The sequence below is a fragment of the Canis lupus genome, chromosome 1 (assembly GCF_011100685.1).
Source record: "Canis lupus familiaris isolate Mischka breed German Shepherd chromosome 1, alternate assembly UU_Cfam_GSD_1.0, whole genome shotgun sequence".
Taxonomy (NCBI): domain Eukaryota; kingdom Metazoa; phylum Chordata; class Mammalia; order Carnivora; family Canidae; genus Canis; species Canis lupus.
In genome coordinates this window covers 99,656,259-99,682,439 of record NC_049222.1, presented here as the reverse complement: position 1 = coordinate 99,682,439, position 26,181 = coordinate 99,656,259, and the positions used below count along the sequence as shown (strand labels likewise).

The 26,181-nt window shown below is 38.8% G+C and overlaps 2 protein-coding genes across 4 annotated transcripts in view; one reads left to right on the top strand and one right to left on the bottom strand.

Moving 5' to 3' along the window:
* Nucleotides 1–26,181, top strand: part of CENPP (centromere protein P) — a 218,820-nt gene that overhangs the window by 58,838 nt on the left and 133,801 nt on the right. The gene's annotated exons all lie outside the window — the stretch shown is intronic.
* On the bottom strand, nt 1,310–21,119 carry OGN (osteoglycin). The gene is made up of 7 exons (XM_038527410.1): nt 20,963–21,119; nt 19,767–20,015; nt 17,556–17,646; nt 8,254–8,412; nt 6,168–6,370; nt 3,995–4,090; nt 1,310–3,135 (listed from the first exon to the last, which is right to left on the bottom strand). Exons 1-7 carry the CDS (start codon nt 21,077–21,079, stop codon nt 2,965–2,967), a joined length of 1,086 nt encoding a protein of 361 aa, XP_038383338.1. The 5' UTR covers nt 21,080–21,119; the 3' UTR covers nt 1,310–2,964.

Here is a 26,181-nt window from a genome sequence, read left to right as displayed (position 1 = left end):
GACACACAAAGAGAGGCAGAGACACAGACAGAGGGAGAGGGAGAAGCAGGCTTCATGCAGGGAGCCTGATGTGGGACTTGATCACCAGTCTCCAGGATCACACCCCAGGCTGCAGGCGGCGCCAAACCCGCTGCGCCACCGGGGCTGCCCTGAGTTAAACTTTTGTATACATTATAAAGCTAGGGGTCCACCTGCATTCTTTTGCATGTGGATATCTGATTTTCCTAGGTTGACACCTTTGTTGAAAGTCATTTGACTGTAAATGCAAAGTTTTGTTTCTTGGATCCCTGATCTCTTCTGTTGTTTTATATGTTCCTGTCCAGGCCAGTACCACACTTTTGATTAATGTAGCTTTGTAATTCACTTTTGAAATGAGAAAGTGTGAGTTCTCCAATCTTATTCTTTTCTAATTTCTTTTGCCTATTTGGAGTCCCTTGAGATTCCTTATGAATTTTAGCGTGGGCTTTTCTGTTTCTTCAAAATATGTAATTGGGGCTTTGATAGGGACTATGCTGAGTCTGGATTGCAGTGAGTGATGCGGACATAGTAACTGTTCTGTCTTCCAGCCCATAGACACAGGGTGTCCCCCCTGTTGGCACACGGCTTCTTTAGTTTCAGGAATGTTTGTAAGGGTAAATTATTTTTAGACCCTAATTTTTTTTTTTAAGATTTTATTTATTCATGAGAGACACACAGAGAGAGGCAAAGACATAGACAGAGGGAGAAGCAGGCTCCCTGTGGGAACCCAGTGCAAGACTTGATCCCAGGACTCTGGGATCACGCCCTGAGCCGAAGGCAGATGCTCAACCGCTGAGCCACCCAGTGTTCCTAAACCTTAATTTTTTAAATTATCAGTGTCAAGAATGAATACCATTTCTTTAAGATATTGGGATCAACAAAATTTTACTTTCCCTTATTCCTTTATTTGTGACCAAATGGCATATATGAGGTTGTCAGGTACTTCTATTCATATCTTCTTATGTGGAAGTCTGAAATAGTCTTTTAAGATAATTCTGTAATTCAGACCTCCTACCAGTGTTCTTTCCTAATTATTTTATGCAAATCACATTCTTTTGAATTCTCTAAAATTTGAGTTACTTTGGTTTTTTTTCCCCCTCTCTAATTTGTTAGGTAAAGAGTGAGAGAAACATGAGAGATGTCTCCTCTGACCACTTTTCCTGGTGTTAGTCCCACCACTCAGCTCTCCTTTTTATCAAATTTATTTTTCCAGATAAAGTTATAATTTGTTTCCATTTATTTATTCAAAATTGTGATAAAAATTCTATTTATCCCCAATAAAACAGAGCCCTTGGTTTAAATGAATTTTATTTTGCACTATTCATGCATATTCAGTTCAGATGTGCTCACTATTATGCTAGGTACATTGGAAGTATAAAGAGAATATTGGATGTGTTTAGTGAGCTTTCAGAAAAATGAGGCATGCACACAAAATAATGAGAAACTAGTATATAGTTAATGATTACTATCAAAATAAATGAGTTAATAACTAGTATAGGGGTAATTATTATGACCTTAAGAGATCACAGATGTTTTAATGAAAAAGTCTCATCTTTTGGTCAACCTTGACAAATGGGAGAAAGATTGAAAAACAGATAGGAGCTTATTCTACTTAAGGAAAGCCAGAAACAAATGTTTAAAAATATGAATAGCTATTTGTTCTGGGAATGGTAAATGGAGACCAACTTGATTCTAATGTATGATTTATGTTGGAAACAGTATTGGAAATTTTTATGTGCATAGTTCAGACTCATGTGTCCAAAGCACTCGTAGTTTTGGAAGTAACCCCAGTGCAGTGTGGGGACTTTTGAGTGGGTTTTGGGCAAGAGGGAAGGTTATTTTAGGAACTTTAATCCTGCAGCGTTGTTCCATCATGAGTCATCCCTATTAGAGTGCAGATGAATTCACACTGTGAAATGATCAGTTAATCCTGAGTCTTTAGAAAATGTTGTTCCAAAGCTTTCTTGTGAAGATACAGTCAGTTTGCATGACTGTGGTGTGCAGTAACACCATAAAATGAACTGTTTTCATGTCTTAGGTTTGAACAGATTTAACCACGAGATTCTCATTGCTATGGTGGTAAAAAAGGATTCCTCAGTACCTGTCATATTTGAAAGCCTTTACAATGAGGAACTTCATAGCTATTTTTTGAGAAATAGAATGGACATTTAACTTCTTCGTTTTGTTTTATGAGCGTACTGATTGTGGTCTGCTTGACTCCTTAAAATGTTTTATGGTAGACTTGGAATGTTAATATTTACAGGAAGGAAAATTTTGTACTGTTTTATTAAAGCCTTTAACTGTATGACTACAAAGCAAAATAACTTTGCATATTACTCTATTAGGTCTTTATCAGAGAGTAAAATTATGCTTTATTTGGAAAGGTTTGCCTAGATAGGAGAGTAATACCCTGAGAAATAGGGTATATAATAGGTATATAATAGCTGCCTTAATAGAGGGAAAACAGAGTTCCTACTTCATAATGAATAATGTGTGAATCATAAAAGAAAAATGGGAGATCACTGGAAATACTTAGTTTTTCAAAGTTTTTGGAACTTCTTCCTTAAATGCTTTAGGGATCCAGTAAAGGCCAGGAAAGACAAATAGTTGAAAGTTTCTTGGACTTAATCCTTTCATTTCAATATTAATGGAAATAATGCTTCTTAAATTTGGGTATTTATATGAAAAACATACCTTTTAAATGGCAGTATGGTATAAACTATAAGGATTTTATAATGCTGTTTAAATATTTTTACATTACTTTGTTTTGAACTTTGGATTCAATTTTGCTTATTATGCGTAAGATTTTGAACATCCTTGTTTAAAACATAAAGTTCCTCATAGTGGGATACAAAATTAATATTAAATATTTATGCTCCTTTAGACATTGTTGAGACAGATTACATGCATGTGTATACTTTGGTTTATATGCTGCATTGGTAGTGGCTAAAAGTATGACCCTACAGGCAATCTTTTCAAGCAGATAAAACTGTTGGGATGCTTTCCCAGGACAATGGGGTTGCCCTCCAGGCGTATCTCTTCAATGCGGTCCCGAATATAACGGGTGTCATTAGCCTTGCAGAATGTATCATCTGTGATTGAAGTTATGTTGTTAAACTGAAAAATAGAAGGGAAAAATTGTTCAGAAGTTTGAAATCAACCTTTTGTATGCTATGTAATAGGATCTTGCAGAATATTCTATCTAAAAATTGATTTTGAAAATATTGTGTATCCTGTGTATCCTCGTAATAATAAAACTCTTTCAGCACGACCAGAGTCTCCCTCCAATCCCCGCCTTTTTACACCTATGGTATTATGTTGGAAGAACACATTACGTATTACTCAGAGTAATATCCATGTGGCAGAAAATTCTAAGCATAAATAAGATTATACTAGCTAGAGAAACCATCCCATTCTAGAGTGTCAATTCAAAATGGGTACCATGTCCTTAAAAATTCCTTAAAAAAGTAAAAAGGACAAATGTGAATTCTTGTGTTGATGAAAGACCAATTTTAGCTTAGTTTTTTTTTTTTTTAAGATTTTATTTATTTATTCATGAGACACACACACAGAGGCAGAGACAGAGACACAGGCAGAGGGAGAAGCAGGCTCCATGCAGGGAGCCCGATGTGGGACTCAGTCCTGGGACTCCAGGATCACACCCTGGGCGGAAGGCAGATGTTAAAACCCCTGAGCCACCCAGGCCTCCCCATGTGTCAGATTAACTGGGAGATGCTAAATGCACACCTGACAACAGACTGTACTCTAACAATAGGCCTTATACCTAGGTTGCTGATCCTTTCTTGGTTCTCTGGACAGCTGGGGCTTTCAGGCAGGTGAATGAGCTGGACTCTAAATATAGTAATATTTCGATAGGCAAAATTTACATGTGAATAAATGAATTTCCTAGTGAGTTCCAAGACTGACCAGTAGTAATTTAAATTAAAGTCAGATATTGTGAAAGGAGCAATCCTACCTGTAGATGAATTACACGGAGACTTTCTGGTAAATTAAGAGGCACAGATTCCAGGGCATTGTGGTCCAAGTAGAGGAAGGAGAGGTGGTTGAGTTTCTGTAAGGAAAAGGTACTTGGCTTGAGCGTCACTGAGGTCAGTACATTACTTTCACAGGACTCCTGCTGTGTACACATGTACATGCATATACATGTGTGTACCTGTGTACATGAATATATATATGTGTGTATACAAGTGTATACAGGTATTGGTGTAACACCTATCAGTGCTATTAATTGCTGGTTTGGTAGTTATTTGGTTTTGAGGATTTTTTTGTTTTCAGAAGTAGTGTATTTTCGTCCTTTAAGAAGGATGATAATGCCCTCCTGCATCCCCACATTTCTCTCTGCTCATCTGACCTGATTTCTAGCAAAATGAATACAGACATATCTTAGAGGTATTGTGGGTTCAGTCCCAGACCACCACAATAAAACAAATATTACAATACAGTGAGTCCAGTGAATTTCTTGGTTTCCTGTTGTATATTAAGGGTACATTTACACTATACTGCAGTCTATGAAGTGTGCAGTAGTGTTAAGTCTAACAGTGTACATATCCTAATTAAAGAATACAGCTAAAAGCTAACCATCATCTGAGCTTTCAGTGAGTTGTAATTCCTAATGACAGATCACCATAACACATGTAATAATAATAAAAAAGCTTAAATTATTGCAAGAATTAGCAAAATGTGCAGAGACACAGTGAGCAAATGCTGTTGGAAAAGTGGCGCCAGTGGACTTGCTCCATGCAGGGTTGGCACAGACTTTCAGTTTGTAAAAACACAGTCTCTGTGAAGCACAGTAAAATGACGCACAATAAAATGATGTGTGCCCATGCTCCTAACTGATGTGCTTGTTAGTAAGATGTTTCCCAGAGCAATTTATTAAATACTTTAGTGAGGTTTGACTTTTTCCCTGGAAAGGTCTATGTTGAATTACTCTTCATGATCAGCAAGCTCATTGCTGTGTATTGTTTTATGATTTCAAGATGAAATGCAAGTGTAAAATTCAGAATATTCAAACCCTTCTTTTGTGAAGTGTTGATCCACTCCTTTTTGGTCTTTACTATTCGTTAGTCCATGGCTTACCAGTCGGAATCACATAGCTTCACATTATATGGATTTTTTTATTTGTTTGTTTTTAATGTGAGTCCTGTTTTGAAAAGTCTCCTGATAATCCCTTAACTTTTGAGGAACTCTGATGTGCCTTTAGAATAATGTCCCTTACAGCTGAAAAAGAACTCCTTAAGTGTAAACAAAAAAAAAAAAAAAAAAAGAAAAAAGAAGAAAGAAAAATGGAGTATTTTTACATCTTCTGACAGATTATTCATTTGTGGACAAATTGTACATTTGTGTGATTATCATTAACTTTATAATACTTGATAGAGTTTCTATTAGTTGTTATCACTAGAAGCCACAAACTTCCCTTTTGATGAGGTCTGCTGCCAAAAGTAGCACGATCATCTTTTTATCTGGGGTTCCTCCCAGGACCGGGAGCGGGTTATCACCTGTGCAGGACTGGGCTGAAACAGTGATTTCTCCATAGGCTGTGCATTTGGACACAGCCTAGCTACCTTACCTTTTTCCCGTACCTGTATCTTGAGTTATTAAATTAAGAAATGTATTTAATGTTAGTACATATAGGATTTTATACTAGTTGTGATTATTAGAATTCAAAAGAAAGTCTATAGAATTTTATGGGCTAATATTTTTCAGTAGTAAAAGTAAAATTCAGTGTTTATTTTTGGAGCAATAATTTTCTGGCATGTGTAAATTACTAATATGGTAAGGAAAAGAAACACAGGAAAACTCCCATTTTGAGGTTTTATAGCATTCTGGTGCCATGAGGGTACAAACCACATCTGTGTAAATGAGTATTTGCTGTGTGAACAGGTGAAAAAGCTGCAACACAATGTAGTCCCACGAAACAAGGTAAAGTTATGTACTCCAAGCGAGGTGCACAAAAACTAGATTGAATGAGCCCAATAATAGGACTATTTATTGTGGAAATAATGTCTTCATTTATGAAATTAAAATAGTTTTTAAATATAAAAATTTTAGAACAGTATTTCTTTTATCATATCATCATTGGTTGTATAAAACTGATACTGTGTTTGGTCATAATATAAAATACTTACTTTGAAAGTATTTGCTTTGATTCCTCTACTCTTGATTTTGTTGTATTTTGCATTAAATAAAGTGAGCTTAGGAGGAAGAACTGGAAGTTTCAACAGTTGATTTTCAGCTAGTGTAAGTTCTTCTAACAGAGAAAGTTTTGAAAAAGTACCATCTTCTATATCTTCAATCAGATTTCCCGTAAAATCAAGTCGTCTTAAGTTAGCTTGAAGGAAAAATACACAGAAAATATACAAAAAATTTGAAGTTAAAGTTTCATTTATGTGGACTGAAGAAAAGCATTGGTTTAACAGGTCATTCAAATATCTTTTATTTTTAGTATCTAATAGGGTGTAATTAGTAGATCAGTAAACATTGTTGAACTCAAGGTGAGCATCTGCTCTGTGCCTGGCCCTGATGGCCTTTCTCACTCAAGTCCTGGAATCTCAGGGTTGGAAGGAAACTTAAAGTTCATAGTGTCCTTCCATCCTTCTGTGTTTGAATTCTCAGGATGCTGAGGCAGTTTGAAACAAATTCTGGTTGCAAATCATAGGAAGTAAGCATAATATTTGATTGAATAGAATCATGTAGGTATATTTTGGACTTTACACCAGCATGTTGCATTGTGAGTGTAGGTATGTTATCTTAATCTCTCTATACCTTACTGCTTAATAACAACAAATAGGAACATTCCCTAATTTGTTAAAGTGATGCAGACACAGACATTCAGTTTATGTGTTTGACTTTTATATGTCTAGGATGGTAAGGAAATGAAGTCACTTCTCATTCATTATTTGTGGTGGTCCCTGCAAACACTGAGTTAATGACTATGGACCATTGCTCCCTGGGAATATACAGGGTTGGGTTCCTATGAGCCTCTGGTCACACATTTACATCAACCAATTGGTACAAAATTCTATGCATGTTTCTGTTGAAAAGCACTGTAGTTAGTATGTATTAGTGATACGTTAACATTGAACTCATCATGACCATGAGCACTGCAGCTCACGCTGGAATGAAGATGACCTCACACAGTGTCTTTGTGAGCAGCTTGAGCACTGCACTTGGGGACCACGTTAAATAGGAAAAAGCACAGCAGTTTGGAAGGTGTGATGCTCAGAAGACTGGACAGGACACTTTACAGTGTAAGAGCTGATACAGGATGGCAGAGGTCACTTTGTTTGACATTGGCTGGGTAACCCAGGTGTGTTGCCACCATGCACATGTCTACATATAGAGACTTTGGGTCACAAATTTTACCAAGTAGGTGAGTTTGAAAGTGTACATCCACAACTAAAGAGGCAAAATTGTCCTTGGACCGGTTGGGAGCTACCAGTTACAGCGTGAATGCTCTTAAGGTGGGTCTCCTAAATGTGCAGTGGGCCAGTGTGCGTTTCTGGGCGTGATTTTCTTCAGACGCACCTGACAACATAGCAGGCGAGAGGATTCTTTAGAAGTTGTGATCTAGGCCTGGGACTTGGCAATACAGAAGTGGGGCAATGTGGTGCACTCACGGCAGGGGCCCTAGAGGCCAGCATCCCAGAAAGGGGTTAAAAAATGCATTAGCTCCACATGGGAATTGTGTGAGGAATTTGGTGCTGGTTTGTGACCATGCCTGGGCCTCTCCTCAGACCTAAATTGAAATCTCTGGAGACTAGGGCCTGGTAGCAGTATTTTTATTTTTAGTACACAGCCAGGTTTAAGAACCCTGAGTTAGAGTACAGAAAAGCAGACTCTATGCTTGTGGTGAAGGTAGCACTGTGAATCAGTTATTGGGATTAGAGAAGCACTCCAACTATGCTGGTGCTCCTGCCGGGCTGAGGCAAACGAGTCTCAAAGTCCTGAGGTTGAGAAGGCATAGTTGCCCAAATGTTAGATGGGCTGTCAACATAGACATCGAAGTCACCAATAAAGAAAGATGAGAGGGGACACTTGAATGGATAGGAGATGAACCAACAAACCAGTCGATTTTTGTGGGAAGTATGTCGATACTTAAATACTCCAGCAGTGACTACCCTAGATGTGATGGGCCACAAGTGCCTAAAAATGTGTGTTTATATGAGGTTAATACTAACGTGAGTTAAAATGAATTATTTAAAATTAACTTACGTATATCTGCAAAATCTCTCGCAGTCAGCTTTTTAATTTTGTTGAATCGTGCATAAAGATAGGCTGATTCCTTTGGCAAGGGTGGTACAGCATCAATGTCAACTTCTTCACAGTATACAGAACCACTTAAGCAAACACACAACAAGCACGTGGGCATTTCTAAATTGGGAAACAAAACCATAAAAATACAAACTGATATGCTTTTATCCAGCTTCCACTGTGCATGATTATTTTGAAATTCATCTATTATCACATGTATCAGCAGTCCATTCCTTTTTATTATAGAGTAGTATTTCATGGTATTAATATAGTCCTTCCTTATGGGTTTTTGGTTTTCAGGTTCAGCCAGGTTTTCTGGCTATTTCCTGGGAAACCTGCTGTGAACATTTATGTAGAAGTCTGTGTGGATGTAATTGCTTTTGTTTCTCTAGGGAGAATAGGCTAGATCAGAGTGGCTGAGCACCTGCAGAGGAAAGCCCCACACTGTGTTCCATACAGGTTGTGCCGTATCACAGTCCTTCGGCAGTGCCTGAGAATTCTAGGTTCTCCACGTCCTCCTTGGCATTTAGTTTGATCAGACTTTTTAATTTAGCCATTCCAGGGAGGTATGTTGTGGTATCTCATGTTCTAATTTATATTTTCACAATGACGAATAAGTTGAGCAATTTTTTTATAAACTTATTTGCCTTCCACATATTTTCATGGTAAAGTGGTCATATCTTTTGACTATTTTTATTTATTTTTTTAAAAGATTTTTATTTATTCATCAGAGAGAGAGAGGCAGAGACACAGGCAGAGGGAGAAGCAGGCTCCATGCAGGAGCCTGACGTGGGACTCGATCCTGGGTCTCCAGGATCACGCCGTGGGCTGCAGGTGGCACTAAACCGCTGCGCCACCAGGGCTGCCCTCTTTTGCCTATTTTTAAAATGATTTTTTGTATTGTTATTGAATTATGAGTATATATTGTAGGTATAAGTTGTCACATTTCTGTTTTGCAAATCTTTTCCTCCGTGTGGCTTGTCTTATTTTCTTATCAATGTCTTTTGACTGGGAAACATTCTTTTGCTTCCACATTTTTACTTAAATTCTAGTAAGTTAATACATAGTGTAATATTGGTTGCAGGAATAGAATTCAGTGATTCATCACTCACATACAACACCCAGTGTTCCTCACAAGTGCCCTCCTTAATGCCCATTCCCCATCTAGCTCCTCCCCCACCCACTTCCCTCCATCAACCCTCGGTTTGTTCTCTAGAGTTAAGAGTCTCTTATGGTTTGCTTCCCTCTCTCTTCCTTTTTTTTTTTTTTTTTTTTTTTACTTCCCATATGTTCATCTTTTTTTGTTTCCTAAATTTCCCTTATGGGTGAAATCATATGGCATTTGTCTTTCTCTGACTCCTTTCACTTAGCGTAATACCCTCTAACTCCATCCACATCATTGCAAATAGCAAGATTTCATTCTTTCCGATGGCTGAGTAATGTTCCATCATATGTATGTGTGTGTGTATATATATATATATATATATATATATATATACACACACACACACACACACACACACGCACACCACATCTTCTGTCGATGGACATTTGGGCTCTTTCCATAGTTTGGCTTTTGTTGATATGCTGTTATAAACATCAGGGTGCATGTGCCCCTTCTAATATGTATTTTTTTTTTCTGTATTTTTGTATCTTTTGAGTAAATTCCCAGTAGTGCAATTGCTGGGTCATAGGGTAGCTCTATTTTTAACTTCTTGAGGAACCTCCACACTGTTCTCCACAGTGGCTACACCAGTTTCCATTCCCAGCAACAGTGCAGGAGGGTTCCCCTTTTTCCTCATCCCTACAATCATCTTTTGTTTCTGGTCTTGTTGATTTTAGTTACTCTGCCAGTTGTGAGGTGATTTCTTATTGTGGTTTTAATTTGAATTTTCCTCATGCCAAGTGATGTTGAGCATCTTTTCATGTGTCTGTTAGCCATTTGTGTGTCTTCTTTGGAAAAGTGTCTATTCATATCTTCTGTCCATTTCTTAACTATATTATTTGCTTTTTGGGTGTTGAGTTGGTAAATTCTTTATAAATTTTGGATACTAACCCTTTATCAGATTATGTCATTTGCGCATGACATCTCCCGTTTCCTATGCTGCCTCTTAGTTTTATTGTTTCCTTCTCTATGTAGAAGCTTTTTATGTTGACCAAGTCCCAATCATTCATTTTTGCATGTTTCCTTTGCCTCTGGCAGCATGGCTAATAAGAAGTTGCTGTGGCTGAGGTCAAAGAGGTTTCTTCCTGTGTTCTCTAGGATTTTGATGGTTTCTTGTCTCACATTTAGATCTTTCATCTTTTTTTTTTTTTTAAAGATTTTACTTATTTTTAGAGGGAGAGTGTTGTGTGTAAATGGGGGGAGGGGCAGAGGGAGAAGGGGAGAGAGAATCACAAGCAGACTCCACACCAAGTGTGGAGCCCAAATGGGGCTCTATTACACAATCCCAAGATCACCACCAGAGCAGAAACCAAGAGTCAGACATTCAACCCACTAAGCCACCCAGGCACCCCAGGTCTTTCATCCATTTTGAATTTATTTTTGTGTGTGGTTTAAGCAAGTGGCCTAATTTCGTTCTTTTGCATGTTACTGTCCAGTTTTTCCAGCACCATTTGTTCAAGAGACTTTTTTCCATTGGATATTTTTTCCTGCTCTGTCAAAGATTGGTTGACCATATGGTTGTGGGTCGTCCATTTCTGGGTTCTGTATTCTGTTCTGTTGATCTATGTGTGTGCTTTTATGCCTGTAAAATACTGTCTTGATGACCACAGCTTTTTTTTTTTTTTTTTAAGATTTTATTTATTTATTCATAGAGACACAGAGAGAGAGAGGCAGAGACACAGGCAGAGGGAGAAGCAGGCTCCATGCAGAGAGCCCGACGTGGGACTCGATCCAGGGTCTCCAGGATCACTCCCTGGGCTGTAGGCGGCACTAAACCGCTGTGCCACTGGGGCTGCCCATGACCACAGCTTTGTAATATGACTTTGTAGTCTGAAGTTGTGAGGCCTCCAGCTTTGCTTTGGTTTTTCAGAATTGTTTTGGCTATTTGAGGTCTTCTGTGGTTCCATACAAATTTTAGGATTGTTTCTTCTAGCTCTGTTGGTATTTTGATAGAGATTGCATTAAATATATAGATAGCTTTGGGGAGTATAGACATTTTAACGTTTGTTCTAGGAACAAACATGATCATGAAATTTTTTCCCATTTTGTTGTGTCGTCTTCAATTTCTTGCATAAGTGTTCTATAGTTTTCAGAGTACAGATCTTTTACCTCTTGGGTTTATTCCTGGGTATCTTACTATTTTTGGTTCATTTGTAAATAGGATCAATTCCTTGATTTCTTTTACTGCTGCTTCATTATTGGTGTAGAGAAATGCAACAGATTTCTGTATGTTGGTTTCATATCCTGCGACTTTGCTGAATTTGTGTCAATTTTAGCAATTTTTTGGTGGAGTCTTTCAGGTTTTCTACATAGAGTATCATGTTGCCTGAAAATAGTGAGTTTGATTTCTTCCTTGCTGATTTGGATGCCTTTATTTCTTTTTGTTGTATGATTACTGTGATGAGGATTTCCAGTACTGTGTTAAAATAGTAATGGTGAGAGTGGACATCCTGTCATGTTCCTTACTGTAGGGGGAGGGCTCCGAATTTTTCCTCATTGAGGATGATACTAGCTCTGAGTTTTTTGTATGTGGCTTTGATGATGTTGAGGCTTGTTCCTTCTGTACATTTTATATTTTAATGAAGAACAGTTAATTCCTTTATAGTTGTACTTTTTGTGTTGTATTTAAGAGATCTTTGCAACACTACATTATTATCCTTTTTTTTTAATTATATAGGGTAAGCTCTTGATATTTAGGTTTGGGGTCCATTTTTAGTTAATTTTTATATATGGTCTCGGAAAGAGTCAAAGCTCTTTTTTTTTTTTTTTTAACCTAGAACTACCTGACTTTTCAGCATCATTTTTTGAAAAGATTATCTTTCCCCCAGTATGTTGCATTGGCTTTAGTGTAAAAAACCAGTTGACCCTATTGTCTAAATATATTCCTGGATACTTCTTGTTTATTTTTTTTAATTTTTTTTAAAGATTTTATTTATTCATGAGAATACACAGAGAGGAGATAGAGGCAGGGACACAGGCAGAGGGAGAAGCAGGCTCCATGCCGGGAGCTTGATGTGGGACTCTATCCTGGGTCTCCAGGATCACGCCCTGAGCTGTAGGTGGCGCTAAACCGCTGAGCCACCGGGGCTGCCCCTTCTTGTTTATTTTTATGCTAATATACAATTTTGTGCTTCCTGTAGCATTTTAGGTACTGTAAATCCTCCAACTGTATTCTTCAATACTGTTAGGCCTATTCTGAGTTCCTTGCATTTCCACATCACTTTCAGTCAGCTTCTTGATTTCAAAAAGCCTGCTAAAAATTTAATTGTTATTGAGTTAAATATGCAAATTGTGAAAAATTGGGGCACTTAGGTGGCTCAGTGATTGAGGACTGTGATTGAGTGATTGCCTTCAGCTCAGATCATGATCCCAGGGTCCTGGGATTGATTCCACATCAGGCTCCCCACAGAGAGCCTGCTTCTCCCTCTGCCTGTGTCTCTGCCTCTGTGTGTGTGTGTGTCTCTCATGAATAAATAAATAAAATCTTTAGGAAAAAAAAAGTCAATTACCTGTTGCTCCATGGGCTAAGATGGACATTGTGTTAGTAGGCACAAAAGTGATGTGAATCTTCTCCATCTGCCTCAGAGCTCATGGGTAACCAGGTACAGTGCCATCCAGCAGTAATGTTTTGCAAGGAATGATTTTTCCTGAGCAGTAAATCTCCACCATGGGCTTAAAATATTCCATCACCCATGTTGTAAACAGATGTGCTGTCCCCGGCTTTGTTGTTCCATGTAAAGCACGTCGGTGGAGGAGATCTGGCATGATTGCCAAGGGCTGCTTTTCAGAAGGGTCAATGAACATTGGCTTCCACTTAAAGTCACTGGCTGCATTAGCCCCTAACAAAGTCTACCTGTCCTTTGAAGCTTTGCAGCAGACATTGCCTTCTTTCTAGCTGTGAAAGTCCTAGATGGCATCTTCCCACAGAAGACTGTTTCATCTGTATGGAAAATCTGTAGTTGAGTGTGAGCACCTCCGTGCACTCTCTTCACTGGATCTTCGGGATCACTGGCTGCAGCTTTTCTGTCAGCACTCGCTGCTTCACCTTGCACGTTTACATGATGGAGACAGCTTCTGTCCTTACCCCCGCCACCTTCTGCCAGCTTCCAGCTTTCCTTCTGCAGCTTCCTCACAGCTGCTCAGCCTGTGCACAACTGAAGAGTCAGGGCCTGGCTCTGGGTGAGGCTTTGGCGGAAGGGAATGTTGTTACTGGTTTGAGCTTCCATCCAGACCAGACTCTCCATGTCAGCAGTGAGGCTGTTTCACTTTCTCATCATTCAAGGGAGTTCAAGGGAGTAGCCCTTGGAATGTCCTTCAAGAACATTTCCTTTGCCTTCAGACCTGGGCTCCTCGTTTTGCACAAGAGGCCTTGGTTCTGGCCTGTCTTGGGTTTTGACGGGTGTTCGGGGGAAGGTTCATGTCTAGCTTTCGATGGAAAGTGAGAGATGTGTGACTCTTCCTTTCACTTGAATGCTTGGAGGCCACAGTAGGGTCATCCATTGTCTTAATGTCAGTAGGGTCATGTCTCAGGGCCTAGAGGGGCTCCAAGAGGAGTAGAGAGATGGGGGGATGGCTGGTCCCTGGAGCAGTCAGAGCACATACAACATTTATCAGTCACGTTGCCTGTTTTCTATGGGCATGGCTCATGGTACCCCCACATCATGGTGTTGACATTAAAGATCACTGATCACAGGTCACCGTTACAAATAAATGGACAAGGTTGAAATATTTTGAGAGTTCCCGAAGTGTGACACACAGGCATGAAGTGAGCAAATGCTGTTGGAAAAATGGTGCTGGTAGACTGGTGCCACACAGGGTTGCCATAATTAAAAAATAAAAATAAGAAATGCAAAATTTGCAGAGTAGAGTAAAACGGGGGTCTGTACCTCTGTGTCCAAACTATGGTCTTCTATTGTAGTCCAGCACCACCATGCTCACTCTGGCCTTCCCCGCCTTACCACATTTATAGCAATTTCTCCCACTCTGAGAAACCTGGCTCTCATTATCCAGGGTAGTATTTTACTCAGTACTAGTAATTTACCCAGTGTAGTGTTTACCCAGCACTCACACATTAGTTTCATTATTGTTGACCTGTAATGCAGTAGAAAACAAACCTGGAATTGTACTGTTTGTCCATTCTATTTTGTCTTTAGCCTGAAGTCCTATAGTCAAAATCCTGTGTTTAAGGGTCACTTGGATTAAATTTGTTTCCTTTTAGTGTGTTATGTTATTCATTTAAAATGAAATTGTTTCCAATTGTATGCCAATTCTATCTCATCTTTGTTGATTTTTATTTATAAATGTATTTGTTAGTTTACCTGTGTGAAATATAGCCTTGTTCTCAAATCAAATCTATACAGAAAGTGTATACTCAGGGAAGTCCCAGACCCTCCTGCCCCCCATCTCTCTCTCCTTTCCACCACTGGTCCCTTCTGTGACAGGTTGCCTTTCTTGAGTTTCTTCTCACACAAGTGAGCTGATGTATTCTTTCTTTTTTTTTTTTTTTTAATTTTTTAAAATTTATTTATGATAGTCACACACAGAGAGAGAGAGAGGCAGAGACATAGGCAGAGGGAGAAGCAGGCTCCATGCACCGGGAGCCTGATGTGAGATTCGATCCCGGGTCTCCAGGATTGCGCCCTGGGCCAAAGGCAGGCGCCAAACCACTGCGCCACCCAGGGATCCCTGATGTATTCTTTCATCTCTTTTCTTCGATGAAAGGCAGCATGCCATAGTCTTTTGCACTTTGATGAGAGGTGTTTTTTTTTTTTTTTTCCATGTAATATATTCTGGAAATCACTTCTTGTTCATAGAGATCTTCCCTATTCATTTTTATAATTGAGTAGTATTCACCGGTGTAGATTTTTTGATAAATATTTTATTCATTTATGAAAGACACACAGAGAGAGGCAGAGACAGAGAGAGAGGGAGAAGCAGGCTCCATGCAGGGAGCCCGACGTGGGACTCCATCCTGGGACCCCAGGGTTACTCCCTGGACTGAAGGCAGGCGCTAAACCGCTGAGCCACCCAGGGATCCCCCTCCCTGGTGTAGATTTGCTATACTTCATCCAAGCTGTCTTCATTGTATGGATTGTTAGATTGTTTCCAGAATTTTGCATTTGTGAGCAGTGCTTCTGTGATGGTATGTATGTATATTCTTCCTTTCAGAGGTATATTTGTAGGGTAAATTCCTAGAAGTTGATTGCTATATCACAAAGTAAATGCATGTTTGGTTCTGTTAGATATTTTTTTTAACTCCTGTCGAAAGATATTATACTAATTTGTATTCCTCCCAGCAATATATGAGGGTTTCTGATACTCCATGGCCTTGCCAGTGGTATAATATAACAGCTTTAATTTGTGGCTATCAGGTTAAAAATTTATATCTCAGGGCAATTTAAACTTACATTTCTCTATGTGTGAGATAGAACATCTTTTCACATGTTTAAGGGTCATTTTTATGTCACTTTTTGAATTGTCCTCATATTTTTTGCTGTTTTTTCCAATGGATTTTTAGTCAATTTTTTCCTGGATTTTTATGTGTTATTTATAAATTAGAGATACTAACTTTATTTCTCTCAGGTTTCAGTTGTGTTTGACTTCATTTATGATGATGCTCTTTACCACGAAAACATTTGATTTCATCAAGTCAAATTTATTGATCTTTTTTAGTATTTTGTCTGGATTTTGAGGCATCCCACACCCAGATTATCGTCTCATATTTGCATTGTTTCACTTTTTACATGTAGACCCTAATTTATATGGAGGGATTTGTTTTTCTGAGTAAAGTATGGATCTAATTTTTGTCTCTTCAGTTGACCACTCAGTTGTCCAACACCAGTTTTTAAAAATTTTTTTGTTTTCATTTATTTATCTAAAGACTTTATTTGAGAGAGAGCGAACATGAGCAAGCGAGCAAGAGCAGGAGTAGAGGCAGGGGGAGAGGGAGAGGCAGACTCCTTGCTGAGCAAGGAGCCTGACCGTGGTGGAGCTCGATCCTAGGACCCTGAGATCATGACCCGAGCTGAAGGCAGACGCTTCACGACTGACCACCCAGGTGCCCCTAAAGTTCTTATTTATATTCCAGTTAGTTAACAGCCTTGTTTTTTAACAATCACCATGATTTGAAGCCCCTAGCAGCTCCGTTGGTGGAGCCTTGGTCTCTTGATCTCAGGGTTGTGAGTTTGAGCCTCTATGTTAGGTGTAGAGATGACTTAAAAATAAAATCTTTAAAAATACCATCTTTACTTCAGTGATTTAAGGTGACTTCTCTATGATATACTAAATTTCTATATGTATTTCTATTTCTGAACTTTCTGTACTTGCACCAGTATTACATGTATTTAAACACAGAGACTTTGTGTTCTATTATGAGATACATCTGGTTCCTGAGGACAACTGTCATGTTTCTGTGAGTCTCTGGCTATTTGTGCAAATTTGATTTTTCCATGTGAACTTGAGAATCAACTTCACCACCTTTTAAAGGAGGTTATTGTAAATTTAGGGAGAGCTGACATCTTTATGATACAGAATCATCCTATTCAAGAGCAAGGGATGTCTTTCCAATTAGTGTGTGTGTTTTTTTAATGTTGTCATGTGAAATGCTGTTCTTTGATAGATCAAAAATAAATACATAGGAACAATTAAGAAAGATGTTATTTTATAATTTTCTGTTTTCATTGAAGTGTATATTATTTATATATATAGCCATCTCTGTGTCTTCTGTAAGTTTGTTGCAATTAAGAATTCATTTTATTTCCATTATCCTCAGGTTGCACATAGTATTTGCAGATCATTGTTGCTAAGTCACTGTTTCTGAAATTGATTTTATGCAGATGGAAGCACACAGTGTGTACTCGGGACTCGGATTGTTCTTGAATGTTCCTGCCCCTGATTCTCACTCATAGCACGGGGTGGCAGTGGATGTCCCAACTAACACACCAGCTGACTTTATCATTGGAGATAAAAGTCCACTGTTTGAATTTAATATAGCTTGAGGTCATTTTTTATACCATAAAGAATAAATTTCCATTATCTATTTATTTATTATTAAAATGCTCCTTTTAAGATAATTAGATGAGAGGGTATGCACACTTACCATCATTTTCCTTCTTGAGGGGTGGTAGCATTACACGCTCATCTTTTTGTAATTGAAGACTTTTCTCTTCAGGTAGTATAGTTTCTTTTTCCTATTAGAAAAGTAAAAAATTGTTATTAGGTTTGAAAAAGCCTAATTTTGAGTTTTAACTTAAGGTTATGGGGTGCCTGGGTGGCTCAATGGGTTGAGCATTCCAACTCTTGGTTTCAGCTCAGGTTGTGATCTCAGGATCATGGGATGGAACCCCACGTTGGGCTCCACGCTCAGCAGGGAGTCTGCTCGGGATTCTTTCTCCCTCTCCTTCTACCCCTCCTCACCTCTCTCAAATAAATAAATCTTAAAACTAAAGAGCGTAGGATCACAGATAGCACCTGTCTTCTCATGGTCATAGTGGCACTCCTTTGTGCTGCATACATAATTCCACTTCATCATTCATTAACTTATAAGGCAAATATTTGTGTAGCTTGTTTTCACTCCAGACTGTCAACTCCTTGAGTATAAGAAAGAACCAGGTCTGTTTTTTGTTTGTTTGTTTGTTTGTTTGTTTTTTAAATCTCCAAAAGCTGAACTCTGTGCCTCCTAATTAATATATTGAAATTCCAAATGGGAGCTGAAAGGGGCTCTCTGACTCAGAATTTAGTTTTTCTGAAGTGAAACTTGAAATGAGATCCTCTTTATGTAGGGTAGGTCTTTTAATTGTTCTTTATGGTCTTGCCTTAATTGAGTTCCTGATGGCAGATTTTACCATGTTCAGCAGGATTGAAGCACAAGTCATGGTGCATGTGCTGGGCACTGAGCAGGCTTTTGGCTTCTTCTGCATGTGGCCCATCATTACCTACATGCCTGCAGTACACCTGGCCCTTTTATTCTTTCTGCCTGCCCCACTGGGACCTCCAGTCCAGGCTGTTAGCCCTGGGGGTCCATATCACTCTCTCCTATCCTGGAAGGGAACATTTTCTGCCATTAGACTTAATGTAGATGGCGTGGGGCCACAGTGTGTACTCTCTGAAAGCACATTTGCCTTCCATCTCCATCTTAACTCCTTTTTCCTCCCACATGGCTTCCGCTTGAACAGCCCCTTCACTCTGAATCTGTATATTAAGTGCTGTTGAATTTTAATCCACAAATATGAGTTCCTACATTTATATTAAGAGCAGAACTTCTAAAGCAATGTGAAGAGAAACAAAGAACTTACTACTTTTTAGAGACCATGGAATTTTGAAATTATTTTCTTAACTTAAAGATTCCAATCATCCATGTAAGCCAATAGTTTATTTTTATGATAAGCACTTTTAAAAAGAATTTCTGAAGCTATGACTAGTGGTACCAATCCTTTTTGTCTTAATATTAGGCAAATATAATACCAGCATATTAACTCCATTGAAAGAAATTATAGTGTTAACATTTGGTCCTGTGTACTAAAAAAGAAAAAAAAAACAACATTGTTATATATTTGGCTGCCTTTCTCATTTTCCATTCTATGTGTGCACGTGTGCATGGCACACATGCATACACAGAGTAGGCAGGAGCAGATACTTATGTGCTGCATTAACTTTTTCCTTACCCAGCTTTCATTTCTGTGTGCCAAGAAAACCACAAGTAATTACTCAGCCCATGCAAGTGGAGTATGAAAGATGTGATATGAAGTCATCCCTGCAGAATATTAACTGAAGGACAATTACAGTCACTTCGTACAAATTGTTAGTCTAAATTGTTGAAACTGATTAAAAATTAAGCCTCACATTGAGGCGTTTTTCATTTTTTGTTACCATATGTAAGTTATTGTGAAATGCTGTAGAAACCAAAATAAGCAGTATTTATTTCCACGAACCACTTCTTTCTAAAATAATAAACCTTAAGCTGGTAATCCAAGATTATTTCTCCTAATACACATTTCTTCTATTTTATTTTGAGGCAATATAATACACAAATATAGGGCATTGTATAACACTACTTATAAATCTTCAACCAGTAAGAGATCATCTTAAATTTTATGTTGGTTGCTATAGATACTGTTTGGTTACAATAGATTCTTTTTATTAATTTGGGAGACATGCATACTTTAAAAATATAATCTTGGGGATATTTTGAATTACTTTCATTTAAAGTGCTTTTTCTTTCCCTTTACCTTATCAGACACATTAGAAAAAAACCTATGCATTTAAATGGGTGACTAATTTAGAAGTTTAATTTAGGGTAGAAATAAAGTACCTTAATATTTTTTCCATCCAGATATTTGTCCTCAAAGTCTTGACTAAACAAGGTTTCTTCAAAATTATCTGTTCCATAATCATAGGTCATGCGTGAGTCCTGCAGAGTTGGTGGTGCTGGCTCTGTCAGAGGTATAAACAGGAGCAGGAAAAGTGTAGACTGCAGAGTCTTCATGTCAGCAAAGTCAAGGTGACTGGAAGTTAATAAAGCTAGTGGCCTGCTGACTGTGGGACAATGCTCTCTTTTTCCCTGGAAGTAAAAACGCAGACCATCGAAGCAATATTTAAAAGCTTAGAGGACTTTTGGCAGGGTATACTCAGTAGGGGCCAGAGAACAATATTTAACCCTTAGTGATCTTTAATTAGATGCTAAAAGTTTTCATGTATCAGTGACGTTCTTAAAAATAGTTTCAGAAAGTGGTTTTATTTATTTTTCTGTCAAAACCCAAGCAATGTTGAAAATTTCAGTTTGTTAATAATTAGGTGCTTTAAACAAGGGTACTTGTATGCAATTGAAGTCTTAGGATACCTGTAGTTTAAATAGTTAAAATGAAGACTCATGATCCTGTCTCATGTGAGTTAAAAATATCATATTTCAACTTTGCTATTTTATAAGAACTCTTGATTTGTAATGGTAGGAATAGAAATAAGTTCCAAGAGTTTTAAAACTTTAAATTTAACATGAAAAGTAATCATTAACACTTCTAGGTGATAAAGCATATGGGAAAAGCCATAATTTTAATTTTCTTAGTCTTGTAATTTTCATTGACATCATTATTTTTAGTTAATAGCATTGCTTTTGGAATTTATACTATGAAAAACACAGTACTGCAGACTAGAAAAAATACAGAATTTAATCAAGGATTTTGAGGAAGATTCTCTTAGGCTTCTCAGTGATGCGCATTTCAGAGTTTTAAAGTAATTTCAGACAGAATCAGAGTTGCTGGTGCTGCATTGTAGATGCCAGCTTGTCAAAAATTAGTGGCTAAAAAGCCTGGTTTTGTGACTTTTGCAGCAAGGTTCTTGCCTGCAGGGATGTTAAAATTATCTAGTGACATATTTAAGTGCTTGTTACAATTGTTCAAGGTAACTGAAACTTAAAAAATTAGAGGTGGCCTTTGCATTTATCAAGACTGTTCGATGAATCCCACATCTTAACAAATGATATTTAAAAGAATATGTGAAAGAAGAGCCTACCGTTGTAGCTTTTTTGAAGCTTTTTGTGGTTTTCCTCAATAGAAGTTCATGCGTGTGTATTAGCCCCAAGTGGTAGGTGAAGGAGGAAAGCTGTGGATCAGTTTCAAACTGCTGCATGGAGTTTCAGGGCCCAGCAGCTTTAAATGCAGTTTGCATGTGGTAGAGATCCTTGCCAACATTCTTTCTCTGGGGTGAAATGTAGTGTGTTGTACTGGAGAGCTGTGCTTAAAACATTTTCAACTGCCGTGCTTGGTCTGCTTCTAATTACCGTAAGCTTGTGTTATTTTTCACATGTGTACCTTGTGTAATGAGCACTAAGGTTTCATGAGTATTATTTGTAAAGACGACATAGCTTTAAAGTCCTGCTTTTTATTTTAATGCTTTCCCAGAAGATAAAAACTTCTGCTTTTTCAATGAAATAAAACACCAAATCAAAACCTAGTTTGTGCTCTTAATTTTATGAGGGGTAAAAATATTGCTGTAGTACCATAATTAGTATATAGTCAAGAAATTTCCAATGCAAAAATTACTTTTAGTATAAATTATCATGTAGTTTAATCATTTGGGGCCCCCCTCCTTTATTTTAGTTACATGTAATAAAAATCCAAGTCTGAGAAATCAGCTTTTAAAAAATACATTTGATTTGTAATTCAGAGTTTTGATAGTAAAGATAGCTTCGTTTGCTAAAATAAGGAAACTATAAAAATCATTTAAATTGTAAATTTGATTTTTAAAAGTTTAAATGGTATTTTAGATAACTATATATGACCATCGTAAAGATTCACTTTCATTTTATCACTCTTTGGTGCTCTTAGCACTCAGGGTAACATTTCTTTCTCCTCTAAACCAAAAATCCAATAGATATGGGTATGAATAAATTTTATTATAAAACAGAAAAGAATACCAGTTTGTTCTTTTCTATTTAAAATTGTCTTTAGAGTCTTTCAAATTATAGCCTGGAAAATCTAAGACTTGAATGCTCATGATTTTATTTGAATGTGAATTATTTTGTATTTTGTTGTGATATTCTCTGGTTTGGGCTGATAGAAATTGACAATTTTATGGCTTTAAGGATACAATAAAATATTCAGAGTCTTTGCAAATATCTTAAAATGAAACAGCAAATACTGGTTAGTTTGTTTTGCACTGTGTGGCAGATTTGTTGGGAAGTGAACAGGATAGATGTTAAATGTCAGATTTAGAGAATCCTAGAGATGGGACGCTTTACTAATGTCAAATACAGTGTGATCCTTTGTACTACAGAAAATTATAGTGTGAGTTATAACATCTCTCCTTGGGAAGTCATGACCAGTGAATACAGTTTTATTGGTATTCATCCATGAAGTAAATTTATTGGGCACCAGTTTCTGCCAGAAGTGCAGACAAATGCACTCAGACTACTAAAATGCCATTTCTCCCCTGAAGGCACTTCCCTGGTTTGCAGTGATCTGGAACAAGTTAACTTCTTTGGACTTCAGTGTTTTTATCTGTTGTACTGTAGTTACTGCCGAGTTTTTCCAACCTCCGCGCTATTGAAATCTTGGAGTAGATCATTCTTTGTGGTGCGTTGTAGGACATTTTGCAGCATCCCCACTCTCTGCCCACTAGATGCCAGTAGCATTCCTCCACCCCTCGCCCCCATCAGCTGTGACAAACCAGTATCATCTCAATACTTTGTCCCTTTGAATGACCAAACACATACTTATAAATCACAGCACGGCAATCCATCCCCTGGTCCTTGAACACGGGTCCCTCACCGCCAAACAATGATAAAAGTCAAAAGATGCTGGTGCACTACCAGAATCCCATTCAGTCATTAATAACTGTTCAGTCATGGGGATCCCTGGGTGGCTCAGCAGTTTAGCGCCTGCCTTTGGCCCAGGGTGCAATCCTGGAATTCCGGGATTGAGTCCCACATCGGGCTCCCGGCATGGAGCCTGCTTCTTCCTCTGCCTGTGTCTCTGCCTCTCTCTATCTCTCTAATTCTATCATGAATAAATAGATAAAATCTTTAAAAAAAACTGTTCAGTCCATGCTCATATTCTCATATCTTATGAAAATGTCTCCCAGGGCAAGGCCACTTAGGTTTGCAGGCTTCTGTGCCAACTGGTCAGGTTCTAAAAGCAGGAGTGGTCTCAGTAACGTCCTTTCAGGTATCTGGTATCATCGAGCTGAGACAGTGTCTCTTGCTCTGAGCCTCTGTCTGGGTGTCTGGGTAACGCTGGATTTCCCTCATTACATAACATACTTATTCATTCCCTTACCTTTAGCTACTGCTTTTTATTCTCTCTGTTTATACCCAAACTTCCCCATCTCAGAGAGGGGTATTGGATCAGGCTCCTGTCCTGGTCTAGGTTGCAGGCAGCAGTACTGGCATGGTGAGTCCGTCCCCTTCAGTCCACTTCTGTTCAGATGAGGTTAGGCACATTCAGCACTGGAGGTTCATTTTACCACCAGGAAGCGCAGTGTTGCTCATGGTTAGCCCCACTTTTATCAGGTGGGTGAAGGCACATTTTGCCCCATTAGGCCCCTAGGAATTCCACTGGAAAGGCTGTAGACATGGAATCGTCCTTGCTTCCAACCCTTGTAGTGGCAGCCCTGGTCCACTGTGTCAGTTAGGGGGAGAAAAGAAAAAGCTGAGGTGATGTAGAGAACAAAGAGCAAAGGCACCTCCCCCCCCACTCTTTCCCAGATCCACCAGAAAACACATAAATGTATCCAGTGGGGACACTCCTTTAGCCACATTCATGTTCACGTTGAGGTGAGCACACCTGTGCAGGCTTGTAAGCCAACCTTTCCTGTTTTAGACAACCAATGTTTAATTGCCCATCCTAGTGCTCTATAAAATTCTTTCCGTAAGCTGTTTCTCTCTGCTTGCGGTTGGACATTAGGTGAGTTCCTTGGTCTGAGGAGAGGACAGCTGGCTGTGGAGTATTTTCTTTTCTGGTTTTCTGTATCACTCTGAACGTTTGCATCTATCACCAGGTCAGCAAAGCCCAGTCCAGAGTCAGTACCTCTTCCTGTCAGGAACCCTTGATAGCCTCCAAGGTGACCACATCGGGGTGCGTTCTCAGACACGTCAGGACCTTTCCATAGGGTCTCTGCTACACAGCACCTGTAGCCTCTGTCTCTCCTGTTGCCAGAACAGTTCATATCGGCATTTTGTGCCTCAGAGGGTGCAAGAGATTCTAGATTCAGCCAGTCTCTGCAGTGCTGCAGTCCCCCCAAATGTACTCATTTCCTAGGCCCAGGTGGCTGTCTCTAGGGAGCACTTGGGGATGGATGCATGTCGAATCTACTCATCTTCCAAAACTAGAAGACAGGTTTTCTGGTGGGTATTGACATGTCCAACATTAATACACTTCTAAAATACCCACAGTTATTTCCGTAGAGCTGTGTTCCATATGGACATTCCTGTTAGTAGGCCAAGATTCCAATGCCGTTCTGCCTGACCATATGGCTGGGCTATTGGACACTGCTCATGAATGAGTAAAAATCTATACATAGGATCTCTTAACATTGTTTGATTCCTCATCACTGCTATAAAAACAGCATGCAGCTCCACACACCACACTGATCTGTTTTTATATTCTCTAGTCAGGTTGGTGGCCTTCCAGACAGGATGTTGTCCATTCACCTTGGAACTGTTGTCCATAAACCAGGCAGCTCTGTTCTTCAGTAGAGAGCTGTCCATAGGGCACTGTCCACGTGACAGTGGAGTGCAGCCCTCTGCACAGCTCCAGAATCAGTCCTGGGGGCATGGAAAAGCGGTTCCCTGCTCATAAGAATCTCCTCCTTGCATTTCCGGGCACTGCCATCCCCATTAGGGAGTTCCTGCAGCAGCATCCTAGACATGCTAGTAAAGCCCCTCAAATACTAATTCTCTTGTCCAAAGTTCTTACAGTCAGCCCTGGGAGGCCCTCACAGGCTCTTGCCATAGGACCTATTCTAGGCTTCACAAAGGGTCATGGCACAGAGAATTGTCCCTACCAGCACTCCATCTTTGGAAGTTCCAAACACTTAAGCTTACCAGTTTATTAAAGGTTGTGACAAAGGAACTGACTCCACAGTGAATTGAAGAGATGCAGAGGACAGAGTCTAGGGAAGGCATAGAGCTTAGGTGCACCACAATTCTGGCATCTTCTTCTGTTCAACTGGAAGCCCCAGTTACCCATCCTGGGTTTTTATGGAGGCTTCCTTACATAGTCCTAATTGACTAAGTCATTGGCCATTGGCCAAGTCAACCTCTAGCTGATTTATCTCCCCTCCCCCCAGATTGCACGTGGCTTTGGGACTGAAGTTCATTTGGTTCTTCTGGCAGCCCCCAAAGTCATCTTCATTAACATAACAAAAGACGTCTTAATCACCCTCTGTGATTAGGAAAGGGGTTTTGGGAGCTGTGAGCCATGAACCATGAATATAAAGACCCAATATATTTCTTACAAATCACAGTATCCTACCCTGGAGGGCCGAATTGCTGCCACTGAGAATCGCTGAGTTACTAGATATTTATAGTTCCTTTTAGGCAACATTCTAGGACTTTATGGAAAGTCTATGATTTGATCTCCATCTCAAATCTTCTTTTGCCTGAAGCCTAGTTAGTCATGTGGTGAGATGAGATAAAGATGAGAACCCAAGTATTTACCAGACTGAAGGGTGAACTTTAATGAGGGGAGAGTTATGACTTGATGTGAGGAAGGGTTCATGTTAAAAACATACTGTACTAGTGAGTTTTTCCAAGTAGTACCTACATCCCTGTATAGCAAATTCGCAGCCAAAGTTTGTAAAGTAATGTAAGCTCCATGTAATTTTCATGAGATGTGATATTTACTTGCTAGACAGTTATATTTATTTAGGAATTTGGGACATATAAGAAACTTTAGATTTTTTAGCTGTTATGGTTTAATTTTGTTTCCAGCTGCTGTTAAACTTTATTTCCAGGATTTGGAAAAAAAAAATGGTTTTGGAATCAGGAAACCAGGGTTTTAGTTCTAGCTGTCCTTCAGGTCCTATGAATTCTTTGCAACAGTAAAAGTATACAGTAGAGACAAGATTGATTTCTTCTGTTTTTCCCCTTGGATTTGGCTAAGTGTGTTACATGATATGCACACATCTGCATTTTAGTTTAGTGGTCCCAACCTGAGGAATAAAGGGAAAATGTAGAGGGTTTCCGGTATGTAAGCACAAGCTAACCATTTTCAACCAGTTTTATTGTGAGT

Bases quoted from the DNA above. Each gene is read 5' to 3' on its own strand.
- OGN (XM_038527410.1), bottom strand. From the start codon at position 21,079: ATGCAGCAGTTTGAAACTGATCCACAGCTTTCCTCCTTCACCTACCAC. The intron at 8,413-17,555 runs GTAAGTGTGCAT...TTCCCAATTTAG, and splicing joins CCTCAAGAAGGAAAATGATG to AAATGCCCACGTGCTTGTTG. The intron at 4,091-6,167 runs GTAAGTATTTTA...TTTTCCTTACAG, and splicing joins TCAAAGCAAATACTTTCAAA to AAACTCAACCACCTCTCCTT.